This window comes from Fusarium coffeatum, assembly GCF_003316985.1.
Source record: "Fusarium coffeatum strain FIESC_28 chromosome Unknown BRIP53273_contig_116, whole genome shotgun sequence".
NCBI classification, from domain to species: Eukaryota; Fungi; Ascomycota; class Sordariomycetes; order Hypocreales; family Nectriaceae; genus Fusarium; species Fusarium coffeatum.
In genome coordinates this window covers 107,904-120,840 of record NW_022157909.1, presented here as the reverse complement: position 1 = coordinate 120,840, position 12,937 = coordinate 107,904, and the positions used below count along the sequence as shown (strand labels likewise).

The window sequence follows — 12,937 nt, the reverse complement described above, 5'->3', positions numbered from 1 at the left end:
TTTTTTAATTTTATCCCAGCGGTAATTTGAATTCGAAATTTCGCAATTAGAGCTGCTCGAATCAGAAATTGCACCAGCTCTCAAAATCGCGTTTCAAACTGTTGGTTGCCTCCGGATGGGGGCGGAGTTGTCAGATACTGTCCATCTTCACATTCCGCAACATCACCGAAATTTCATCGTTATCATGCCAGCTAATGTCCAAAGTCCCAATATTGGGCTCTGCTATGTATCATCGCTAATGGCGTTGAAGAGATCTGGAAATCTCTTATGAGCTTAGGCCAAGGTTTTGGGTTACATGGTTTCCTGTTCCCAAGACCTCGGCACGCCAAGAGTATGGGCTGTATTAAAACGGAGATGAATCTTGGCCAAGATGCAGCTTTCAGGTAAGCGTTTCGACTAAGGAAAAGCTTACTGTTGCAAAGGATCACAGTGGGAACTTTGGTGCCCTGGATCTGGTCTGCTTCATGGCGACCGTTGTGAGGTTGCAGCTGTCATCATGAGTGTGGGGCATAGCCGAGTCAACATCCATAGGGTACCTAAGGTACCTAGGTAGTGTTAGTTGAGATAGCCTAAATGTTTGAAAGATCTTGCCCTGAAACTAGCCACAGAGTCTGTCTGAGAAGGCCTCCAATAGGAAATAGAGAAGTTGAGTTATTGGCCAGTTCAGTTGTCATGATGGTCATCACCAAGTTCTAGAATAGGTGCAAATTCGATACAGCAACAGTAACAAAGTCAGCGACAACGACCAAAGGCGCATATCTCGAGTCAGTGTATTGCGAAACACTTGAATTCAATGACTGAATGTCTAAAAAGGCGCAGGATTCAACGTATAATCGACCAGATTGTAGACTCATGATATCTTAATGCTTGTATTGGGGGCTGAGCTGAGCCACTACCCTGGTAGCCTTCCCATTCACAGGCTCCCTCTTGTGGCTGACAGCCCCCGAAATCGTAGTTCTGTCACTGTGATTCTGCGCAATTGCGGGTGAAGCCAATCACTATCTCTCCGCCGAAACAATTTTTTCGACTTGAGCGAGCGGATAAACTCACTGAATCAGTCAATCATCTTTTGCGGCGCAGTTTCCGGTTTGTTTGTCTCGCCACCGTCCAATCCAATTGAAGCCTTTACGGCGGCGGTCGTTGGACACCACTACCTACCTGTTTCTCTTCCGCGATCGCGCTGGTCCCCATCATGGCACGTTTCGAAACTGGGGAGGCTTGTTATCTAAGCTATTCCAAATTGCGCGTGATTTTGGGGGCCGGTTTTTGCTCAATGGTGTTTTGAAGGGTTTTTGGTTATGGTGGTATGGATTTTTCCATTTCGAGGTGGCCTGCTCAATGTTTTGACTACGACTTTACGAAGACTGGGATTATGTTTGAGCCAAGTTAAATACACCTATATCCCTCCTGCTTGGATCTAAATATTCAATATCGTCATCAGTTTATTTACCATCAAGTGAAGTCTTTGGTCTATACCACTACTATCAACACCAACTTAGAACAAACCAACTACCAATACTTCCAACCAATCACAACCAATCAAGCAACCAACTGACTCTAAGAAGAGTCCAACAAATCTACCAACATGTCTTCATCTACTGCCAACCAGTAAGTATCCATATCATGACCAACTCATTGAGGACCAACCATTAACCATGGCCCATCAGATCTTACAGCAACTATGGCAGCTACACCAACAGCAACAGCTCTGGTGGCTCAACTTACACGGGTGGCCAGGGTACTTCTAGCGGCGCCATGATGGATCAGTGGGCCACGACTAGAGACCGAACCGAGAACTTCTACGTTACTGGTCAAAGGACTGGCCGCGGCATTATCACAACCATCGACACGACTATCCTCAAGTTCGAGAAAGAATTTAATGGAAGGAGATGATGATGGAGTTCTTTCGATATTGGCTGGACTTGACGTTGGTTAGTGTCAAGGATACTGTAACAGTAGGATCGTGGCGTGTGGCTGTGACTTTTAGCTTGGCGTTAGGTATAGAATTGGGGTCCTCTTCGAGATGGGATTTCTTTGGGCATTGTATAACAAATCTTGGGTGTTTTCCTTCTTGTATCTATAGAAAAAGACCATTTCAACATCTCATTGCTTGTTTCTCTATTCTGTGCCGATTGCGATCAACGTGTATCCATCCATGAGTTCAATAGGTAAGGTATAGTACTAAGTACCTATTTATCTGCTTCAACTTCCATCTTGTACGACCACTGGTACTGCTTGCCGAATATGACAAGATGTTCCATGCTGACCGCAGCTTAACTGCCTGGGTTAGTCGATGTTTCCCCTCTCAATCATCTTAGAGCCATCGCATTCATTACCTCCCTTATTCATCATAAAAGTGTCAATTGCAATGCTCCAATTGAACGAATCTTGATATCAGCTGATCAGCATGTCTGACGAACAGCCTCCTTAGGTCCCATCGCCTGAGGGCAGTGATATTGTCGTCATTGGAAAAGACGATACCAGTAACTATAATCCCGATCATGTCCTACCCCAATCCGAAGCTACTATCGCTAGTATTCGAGAGTGGTTACGCCCAACAGAGTATGACCGCGAGAGCGCCGAGTATCGCAAGCATTTGGCCTGCCATCTTGAAAGTACCGGCGAACGGCTATACCGCTCACAAAACTACCAACGTTAGCGGAGTTGACTGGCGGGCCATAGACGAGCAGAAGAGAAACATCCTTCATGAGATAGCAGGCGAACCAGTCGGGTTGTTTAAAGCGGTTATGAACAGAGGAGCTGATCCAATGGTGGAGGATGTCAATGGGAGAACCAGTCTGGATCTTGCAGCGGCTCATGACAATGAAGAGGTTTTGGGGCTTTTCAATAGGGACGGAAATGAGTAAGTTATGCACTTTGGGTTGTTTACGGTGTTGGAACTATCTAGATTGACTTGTTCACTTTCTCGTATTAGCTCAACTGATTTATGAAGTCACGCTAAGTTATCTAAGCATTATACAAGGAGTCGTCTACCCTTCCGTTCTGTTCTCAACACCCTTGGGTATTCCTCTCATCAAGCAGCGGCCTTCTCTGCTGGACGTGGTGTATCCTCCTTGACGGCTTGGTTAAAGCTAGGTGGTGCTTCATCCTCAGCTGGAGGCTGAATCCATGACTCGTTCCGTTGAATCTGGGACGGGCCAGCTACGCTTTCTCCTGCGCTTTCAACCATTGGAACAGGGTTAGAAGGGTTTTGGTCAAGTCCCCCTATGCCGTGCTCATCACTTGGAGCCAGCAACGTGATAGGAACTGCCCCGTACTCCTTAAACCCCTCTTCTGCTACTATCCCCTTGACTTCCCACTTCAACCTATGCGATTTACGAATGTTGTATGTAGTAAAGGTTGGATCAAAAGAAAGGCGTCGGTCACCCGGTAATTGGGGGAAACCGCGCTGAAAGTGGCCAAGTCGCAAATTGATCATTTCTCCGATGTCGACAGCAGACTCGCCGTCTGTGCAAGGGATGTATATTCCGTCCTTGATACCTTGGGAAAGAGCACTCATGACACAAAGGTCATACTCGTTGGTTTTGTCCTTTGTGTGAGGACTGAATGATCCCTCGCAGATGACTTCTGTGAGAGTGAAGATCCGAATGGAAACGTATGTTAATCTGACCTGATGCTTTACATCTCTGAGGGCTTCGCTACTCGCCTTCAAGTCTGGAACGATGTGCAACTTGAATGGAATAGGATTGGGATTGTCCAGTTGGATGATGGTCGGGAGGCCAACGAACATGTTGAAGGCGAATGTCGGTACGCTTGTTGTTTGAAGAACCTGTTTGAACTTTTGGGAAAAGGAAAGCTTGACCTCTTTCATGGTTGGGACGAGACGATAAGTGTAGATGGTCTGGGAACTCTTTGCTCGTTTGACTGCAAAGTCTGCGATGGGAGGACCATTTTCCAAGTTTTTTACTGTAATTGGAAGCACAGCTGACGCGCCATTCGAAGCACCATTCCCTCGCATTCTCAGCGTAGCAGTCAAGTAGTACTCAACAAAGGCCTCGGTAGTCCCGGCAGTAGGATACGAGTAAGTCGAAGGCAAAACACAATCTGTTGCGTCCAGGGGCAAATAGCTCTCGTGCTGCTCCCCATTCTGCAAGTACCTCGGATCGACATACTTTGGCAGCGTAATGGCAAAAGGCCAGACCTGCTCATCACCGCCCTGTTCAATATGAAGTGGTCCCTCGAAGATCTGTTTCCAGTGAATTTTCTCTGGGATAAGGTTGAAGCGGCCTCTATAGGTGGTTCTTTTATTCCCGCCACTGGAGACTATAAGTTTGGTCTTGGTCCTTCCACCAAGTTTTATCTGTATGGAGGCGCTTGGGCTGACTGCGTGGTTTTTGCGGTAGACATGGCCGATGATTGTGTCGCCTGGGGCGTAGGAAGCTTGGTTTCCTTCAAGGCGGATGCCCAGTGCTGGGCTGTATTGAGGGACTGTTTGAGGCATGTTGAGAGTCTGAGTTGTGGTGAGTGGTGAGAGTAGAATGGGTATATGAGTGTCGTTATTTCATGTATTTCTCACTGCATTTCACTACCCTCACTTAAAGGTATTCTACCAAATGTGTATCAAATGTATATTTGGGGATGATGTGACATTATATGTTGTCCTCATAGGTTGACTCATCCTCGGTGGTTCAAATGAGAGGAGTGGCTCAGCTCTTGGCATGTAGGCTGGTAGCGGCTAATTGAACCAGGAACTGAGAGTAAGCTGTGAATTGTCCAATGAGAAAACCAGTCTGATACATTCCTAGCAAATAATAGGTCAGTTGATGAACTTTGGAAACAGCCTTGCCGCAATACTACCATTGTACTTCAAGCTACGTGATACGATACATTTGCCCGGGTTATGAACATGGTGGTCGCGTGACATCTGGGTCTGAGTTGGATGAGAGAAACTTGCACCCTTTCTCCCTAGTGTAGAGCTGTAAGCCGGAATTTAAGCACGAATAGGTGAGGGAGTTACCATCAAGCTTCATAAGGTATAATATAGCTGATGAGAACTTGTATATGAAAGTATTAAGCTTTATGGGATTAACTGGGAATGTTAATTATGTGACGATAACTTTATTATGTTGTTTCCTCGGAGCAGTACTAACGCAGAGTATCATCAGAAAGAATGTTACCGAGGCCATTGTATGTTGTGGTTCTACGATGAATGACAGACAACAGTTTATCGATATTGGTTTGAATTTACGTTTCAGGAGCAAGTTTAATCGATAAGAGACGGAAGAGGGGACAAATTTATGCCATCTTAGACTATGCTCCTGCCATTAAGCCTGAAGCTATTTCTGACACCCTTCGGTTCAGATAACAGCTGTTTAAGTGGCAGGCTTATCAAGATAAGATAAGAAGACAATATGATGCAACATGGATGCTTGGCCAACCAGAGTGGGTGGGGGTTTCACTTTCATCGTCGGCTTTAGGGTGATAAATCGGCGATTGATCTCAGATGCGCCTATAAGGGCAGCCGGGTACATACCGAAGTGGCTGCCAGGCACAAACTTTCAGTAAAAACTATATTCACTATTGAAAACTTCTCAGAGCATTATTCAGTTACCAACTGATTCAGTTCATGACAAACTTGAAGGGGTATGACGTCGGACTTTAAAAACAAACACTGTCATGAAGACTTAACCTCCGACACCGAGTCAAGACATGCTTATCGCGCAGTATCCATTGGTCGGGCCGGCAATAAGAGAAACCGCAAGGAACAAGAAAGAAAAAACCTGCCTTGTCTTGTATCCAGCCAATGCCATGGACACGTTCGCGAAGGACGGTTAGTGAATGGTGGGTCTGTCCGAGGAATTCTCGGGGAGACCAGTGTGTGAGATTGCAAGATCTGGCATTTTAGATGAGTTAAATTAGTGAATGATAGTATAGAAAAAGTGACTGATGAGAGAGGACTTGGGTGAAATGGGTGATATCAGTGAGTTTATCATGATTGATATTTCAGTCTATCTAGACAATCATATCCAGCCAGTTAGAATCTCTACAATAGAATAGAAGAGCGGTCTTTTCCTCAAAAGATAACGTCACAGGCCTTGCGGCTAACAGGGTACATCCCCAATTTGTCCTGTTTACCCCGGGTCTAGTGGATCTCAGATATGGAGCCATGGTGGAAGCTTCAGTGAATGTACAGCGCTGTAAAAGCCAGAAACGCCCTGAGGTGTTACCTAACAGGTAGCATCTTTTCCCCTTGGCCCGGTCCGTGCAGTCGCCGGCGCCGATTATCCGAGTCTTCCCGAGCTGTGTGAAAATCCAAGGAGGCATTATTTTTCCATTCCCTGCCGCAGCCCGCTGAGACTAAAAAAAAAAGAGCTCAAACGTCAAACACCAAGAGTTTTTCTTTTCCCCCCTTCTCTTTCTCTCCCGTAACCAACAACAAATCTCCCCTCAGTCCTTTGTCTGAAGAACAACAAATCTTTCACAATGGCTGCCTCTACCGGATCCACCAAGGTCGACGCCGTCGTCCAGAACATCAAGGCTGAGACCCCCGAGAAGAAGTCTGGCCTCGCCCTCTACTCCCGATTCGCCCTTGCCGGTGCTGTCTGCTGTTCCGTCACCCACGGTGGTCTCACCCCCGTCGATGTGTATGTTCCAATCGCCTATGCGCTGAGTCTTTCGTCGTCAATTGCTTCAGAGGTGGTGTTGCGGTGCGCCAGCCGAGAGGGACACCAATCGGCCACATATCAACGCACCAAACCTTGAGCAATAACCGAAAACCATACGCGCACTCCATTGACCGAAAGAAAAAAGCAACTAACAATAAATTCTACAGCGTCAAGACCCGTATCCAGCTCGACCCCGCTACCTACAACCGCGGTCTCATTGGTGGTTTCCGCCAGGTTGTCCAGAATGAGGGTGCTGGTGCTCTCCTCACTGGTGTCGGTCCTACCTTCGCCGGTTACTTCCTCCAGGGTGCTCTGAAGTTCGGTGGTTACGAGTTCTTCAAGCAGCAGTGGATTGATGCTCTCGGCTACGAGACCGCCTCCAAGAACCGAACTGCTGTCTACCTTGCCTCTTCCGCCACTGCTGAGTTCTTCGCCGATATCGCCCTCTGCCCCCTTGAGGCCACCCGTATCCGTCTCGTCTCTGAGCCCACCTACGCCAGCGGTCTCGTCTCTGGTTTCGGCAAGATTGTCAAGAACGAGGGTTTCGGTGCTCTCTACGCCGGTTTCGGACCCATTCTCTTCAAGCAGTAAGTTACTTGCTCAGTCATTAATTGACCAACAAACTGACACTTTCCAGGATCCCCTACACCATGGCCAAGTTCGTCGTCTTCGAGAAGGTCTCTGAGGCTGTCTTCCGTGCTTTCCCTAAGAAGGACCTCTCCGACGGTATGCAGACCGTTGCCAACCTTGGCTCTGGTCTGATTGCTGGTTTCGCCGCCGCCATTGTCTCTCAGCCTGCCGACACTATGCTCTCCAAGATCAACAAGACCCAGGGTCTTCCTGGTGAGGGAACTGTCTCTCGTCTCGTCAAGATCGGTAAGGAGCTCGGTATCCGTGGATCCTACTCTGGTATCGGTGCCCGTCTCTTCATGGTCGGAACTCTCACTGCCGGACAATTTGCAATTTACGGCGACCTTAAGAAAGTAAGTTGCTCATGATGTTCTCCTGATGCTGTTTCACAAGATGCTAATCGTCCCAGGCCATGGGAGCTACTGGTGGTGTAGAAATCGCTGCTTAAACGGAGTTTTGACGATGTCTGGGGAAAAGAATAGTAATCCAAAAAGGTTAGTCATCCAAAATTTCCATATCGGGTGGTCTGAACTAACCTTTTCTTAGTTACTAGGTGCAAAGGGTGAATGGGAGATAATCACTTCCAGGTCTTTGGTTGCACTTTGCGAGCCATTTTTGTAAAACACCATGATAGATTAATGTTCAACTTAAGGCGCAGGGATGCCATTTACGATTTGCTTTCCCCTCAATTCTTGGAATATTGTCCATAAGCTGTGTTGTGCGAGATGAGTTCGAGATGTGATGTAGCCCAGTCGACTAACACCAACACCAAAAACCACAAGTTGTTTCAATCATCTACTCATTCATTTTATCTAGTAGTGTCCTACCAATTGAAGAACACATGCCGATCTTGATCCGGCGGCCAAACGCTTCTGTTCGTCGCGGTCCATGCTAGGTCTAATTGTGACTATGGATAAGGATGATCTCGACTTGGACTTCGAGATCGTATAGGGATGCGATCTCACAGCAACTTATCGAAAGGTTTGGACTTTCATCTATAAATACATTAAGCTTATTTCAACGATCATGTACGTCAGGGGTAAATCAGTCTTCACCAAGGGACGATCCCGCTACGTACCTCTGATCTGAACTATACTCGATTTAGATAATACTCTCCCCAGTAGGGACTCTCATATGCAATTTGAGACGATACAGGCCAGTTGCAAGGATGGGAACCCAATGCTATCGGTCGTATCAGGAACTGAAAAGGATAGGCGAGGCGTTCATATTCATCCAGAGCAACTTTCGCTCTTACACATATAGAGTAGTATGTTCCTCCATTGTTCCGGAACCATCACTGTTCTGAGTCTGTAGCATTGGATTTTCAGTGTAATAGCTAGTTTAGAGCAATGATCTTCAGTGTCAAATTCCCTCCCAATCCTTCAGCCTCTAGGCTAACATCAAGCACTGAGGTACTGAAATTGGAGGCTGCCCTAAACCCCTTTCCTGCTAGCTACATGTGATTTCGTCCAAAATATAACCATTTGTCCAGTCCCTCTTGCCCTTAAGGGCTGGATGTAGGATAGCTGTTAAGAACAGCCTTCAGTACCGAATTGCCCTCCCTTATTGTCCAGCCTATAGCAAAGTCAAGCACGTAGATACTAAGTTCAAAGACCCTTCTGTAGCTGGAGGCATTAAACAACCTCTCTCTCGGAGGGCTCATGTCTGTCGTCGTCATGAGTGATCGCGTCTAAGATGCGGCCGATAACTTGATCCTTCCGGTCCCTTACAGTACGAAGGCACTTGTCGAATTTGCAGCACTTATCGGAGAGCTCATACACGAATGTTGGCTTGTTTTGTCCGAACCGATAAATTCTTCCTTGCGCCTGCTGCTCCCAGGAGACCCTCAACCACGGGCCGCAGCGGATTAGCACGTTGGCGCTCTGTAGGTTCAGGCCTTGACAGCCTGTTCCACGACTGACCAAAAGAAACCGTGGGCCTGTTGCTGTGTTGAGCCTTCTTAAGACCGCTTCTCGTTCATCTGTACTCACACGCCCATCGTATCGGAAGATAGGCTTGTCCCCATTTGCTGGAAAACTCTTGCTGATAGCCACTTGAACGATGTCCAAAAAGAACACGCTCTCGTCCATAATGACCATGGCGTCGTCTGGGTTGGCATCAAGGTGCTGTGTAACGAGACCCATCAAGCAAACGGTCCGCGTAGATTCCCAGTTGCGTCCTTCGTTGAGCTCCTGGTACCATTGTGCCAATCTTTGTTTATCTTGACTCAACAAGCTCTCGTCGGCTGTCTCATTTCGTGTCCATGAAGCAAGATGAATGGGTTCCTCGATATCATGCAATTGGCTCAGCATGGGGTGATACGCATAGTGCCTGGCTTTGACAAAGTGGGAGATAGCATGCTCGAACCTCTTCGCCTTCCTTTCCTGGAGGAACTGGGATAGAGATTCGTTTGAGAGTTCAGTGCTGTCCGTCTTGTGTCCGTACTGCCATAGTTTGTAGTTCAGCGGCGGCAGGTTATTGATGGTAATCGGGCGCCGGAGTAGGACAGCGTCCATCATCTGGACCATTCTAGGAATCTTCTCATCGGTTAGGGTAGGCAACCCTCCTTCTTTGCACTTCAAGAACTCCTTATGCCCTGTGAATGCGAGTGCCATAGCGTCGGGAGAGGCGAGGTTGTGGCCCCGGAGAAGTGATAATAGAGCATACGCATCTAACCAAGCATCGTCGAGCGGTGTTCCAGACATCATGATGCAAGTATCTAAGCTCTGCCTAAGCTTGTAGATGGCGGAGTACGTGCGGCTGTTGTAGTTTTTGATACAATGGGCGTCATCTAAAATCAGTAGAGGACCCAGAGGTTTCACGCCCGGGAGACCGAATATTCCCGAAAGTAAGGTAACCGTTGGCCGCTTGGGAAGGTCTTCTTTGGCTAACCGGCCTTTGTGGTACGCCATCATCCCCTTCGAGAATCGACGGAGGCGGCTGAGTTCAGCGGAGACTTGTTCGTAAGATGTCACAATGATCTTATAGCGAAAGATTTCATGCACAGTAGCATTCTCATAAGCGAGGCAGAAGGCAGGCATACTATCCTGCAGATAGTATCAGCAAGCGATATAATATAACAAGGTAGTTGGTGACATACATCGTTGAAGAACTTCTTGATTTCCTCCATCCAGTGTTGACAGCATGAAAACGGCGCAACAATGATTGATGGACCGCATCCAACATGGGAGGTGCGGGCGATGATGGATAGAGCCGACAAGGTCTTTCCAAGACCAGGAGGATCTCCGAGTATCATCCCCTTAAACTGTGAGTTCATCGCGAACTCGGCCTTGCCGACAGCATGCTTCTGATGCTCTTGCAGCGTGATACCTGGCCTCAGATCTGGGATATCGCCAATTGGTGGTGCGCGTAGTTTAGCAACCTAGTTGTAGTGTCGTTAGATTTTGGTTATTGGCCATTAGATTTGATACTTACGATATGAGGATGAAGCCTTTTAAGGAACAAAAGGAATTTCTCCTCGTTGAACTGAAAGGTGAAGTCGCTCTCTTCGTCGGAATCGGAATCGGAACCGGCGTATTCACTATCAGAACCCTCACCACTGTCGTCTCCTTTGTGACTTGGAGAGGGCCCGGCGACTGTACCATCTGGTGGTGGTACAGCCCAACAGCGAGGGTTAGGTTCGATGTTAGACCATACAAAGGGCCATACTGTTGACGTCGGATCGATCTGTGGAGGGCCTGCTGCCTCGAGGTTCGCCAATATGGCTTTCAGCTCTTCCGTAAGGGAAAGTCCCTTATCTCTGGTGGAGTCAGACATGATCTGCGAGTGAAAAAGGACAGCGTCCAGCGAGATGAAGTGTGTAAAGAAATGGAAAGACAAGAAGCAGGGCAAAGACGTATTCTGGCCGCAAGGTTGAGCACCTTAGGCAGTTTGCATCTGGGAATCGAGATGCGCGTGAGGGAGATGCTGATGACGGAATATGATCAAGAGAGTATAAAATAGAGAAGGGAAGAAAGAAATAAAGGCAAATATCAAGCACCGCCGGCAGTTGAAGGCAGGGCGTTGAAAATGTGCGGGCGGGAGGTGTTGTGGGAGAAAGAGAGTAAGGAGAAGAAGAGGAGAAGAATAAAAGGCAGAGAAAGAGGCGCTAGATATAGCTGTAGAGTTCAGACCCTAAATTTAGGATTCTATGGCCAAATTCGAGCTGTTAATCTTAGGATGATTCACTGTCAACAAGTGCCAACTCCTGATAGATTTTGCAAACTCCTAAACTTCACTTGCACGTCACTGAAAGGCATAATCTCTGCCTAATTCTACAATATCGAGTGACCTGTGCCTATTCTTCCCTTCCATTGAAACTTTCAAACACGTCTTGCAATTCTGAACCACACATCTCCTTGACTCTGCCGAAAGGCACTGTCGGTCACTCCATGCAAGTGTTTAATGGTGGCATCCTCTCTTCCTCTTTCTCATACCTCCGCATCATCCTGTTCTTGTTACCTCACTTCTCATTTGAATACCTTGCTGTTGTTAGCCTTGAGTTATGGTCAGCTCTAAATCACGCATCCTCTTGACTGCACATTACTTCCGCTTCCTCTATTCAACTACCTACCTCCTCTAGTATATCCTCTCTCCTTTTATCATCTCCCCTCCCCTCTGCCACCCGTACATGAAGCTGCCGGTTTGCGCATTGCGCCTCTCGAACACATCCTTGAGTTTCGTTTAAATTATTTTGCATCTACAGGTCTATTTTCTCCTTCTCGCACCTATAATGCCAAGCTAATAGTGATATCTCCCCAACAGCCTATTTACTCTGCCAGCGGCCGCCGCTATGGAAGAAGATCAAGATATACCTATGTTCGACTTGGAACCACTAACTGCGAAGGTCCAAAAATTATCACCAACTACCTGCTGCATTCCCACCTCCACCAAGAGGGGCGCCGGCAATCTTGAGTGTTGGTGACGGGTTCAATCTTCAGACACAAGTAATCACAACAAACCTTTTGACAAAGCTATCGTACCTCACGCCAGAAAACACAAAGACTTGGTACGACAGTTTATTTTCAAGTCCTGGTGCCGCGAAACCCTTGGACTGGTAACTGAGGAGGACCTTGGGGACCCGAAACCATCATGCAACTCTGATGTTGCGGTTCAAATGTCGAGACTGGGCCAGGCAAAAGCTCTAGGGCTCCCAAAAGCATGATCTCACTGTCACACTAGCCAGTCTCGTATGCATGGAGGTCACTGTTTCCAACTCTTCAGAATGATATTCTTTGACAGAGGGTTGGAACAACCAGTACCAAATTGTGGGGCCTCCAATCTGGTTCAAATGGCGGGGGATTGGGGAGGCGCAAAGCTCCAGGAACAATTTGGAGAGAGCCAAACTGCGACAGAAGAAACAGAAGACATTGAAGATGCTCAAGTGTGAGGGAATGTTTCTGATATCATACGTTGAGTCTAATCTAACATAATCAACAGTGACCGAAAAGACAGAAGCTGGTCCATATACCAGCAAGCGAAGAGGCGGCAAGAAAGGTCTTCATGACCAATGTGATCGTTGAACAGCTATACATCTGCAGTGCCAATCTTGCTATCGTTGCGGTCGAGGCTGATGATGAGATTATGGAAACCGAACCGCAGACCACGTTCCAACGATCGCGAAAGCGGTGTTTACCTAAAGAAGACAGCACGATGGTCATATTTGACCCGGAGGTCGTACC

General features: G+C 47.4%; 4 protein-coding genes across 4 annotated transcripts; 2 read left to right on the top strand and 2 right to left on the bottom strand.

Moving 5' to 3' along the window:
* Positions 1 to 1,585: 1,585 nt before the first annotated feature.
* On the top strand, positions 1,586 to 1,893 carry FIESC28_05473 (uncharacterized protein; the record flags this gene model as incomplete). Its single annotated transcript, XM_031159619.1, has 2 exons — positions 1,586 to 1,608; positions 1,668 to 1,893. 2 exons carry the CDS (start codon positions 1,586 to 1,588, stop codon positions 1,891 to 1,893), a joined length of 249 nt encoding a protein of 82 aa, XP_031016359.1.
* A 1,141-nt stretch (positions 1,894 to 3,034) lies between these two features.
* FIESC28_05472 (uncharacterized protein) lies at positions 3,035 to 4,462 on the bottom strand (the record flags this gene model as incomplete). Its single annotated transcript, XM_031159618.1, has 1 exon — positions 3,035 to 4,462. One exon carries the CDS (start codon positions 4,460 to 4,462, stop codon positions 3,035 to 3,037), a length of 1,428 nt encoding a protein of 475 aa, XP_031016358.1.
* A 1,982-nt stretch (positions 4,463 to 6,444) lies between these two features.
* Positions 6,445 to 7,704, top strand: FIESC28_05471 (uncharacterized protein; the record flags this gene model as incomplete). The annotated part of the gene is made up of 4 exons (XM_031159617.1): positions 6,445 to 6,605; positions 6,794 to 7,213; positions 7,264 to 7,609; positions 7,666 to 7,704. The coding sequence occupies 4 exons, from the start codon at positions 6,445 to 6,447 to the stop codon at positions 7,702 to 7,704; spliced, it is 966 nt and encodes a 321-aa protein (XP_031016357.1).
* Positions 7,705 to 9,147: 1,443 nt separating this feature from the next.
* FIESC28_05470 (uncharacterized protein) lies at positions 9,148 to 11,033 on the bottom strand (the record flags this gene model as incomplete). Its single annotated transcript, XM_031159616.1, has 4 exons — positions 9,148 to 9,195; positions 9,248 to 10,303; positions 10,357 to 10,638; positions 10,692 to 11,033. The coding sequence occupies 4 exons, from the start codon at positions 11,031 to 11,033 to the stop codon at positions 9,148 to 9,150; spliced, it is 1,728 nt and encodes a 575-aa protein (XP_031016356.1).
* Between the last annotated feature and the right edge of the window lie 1,904 nt (positions 11,034 to 12,937).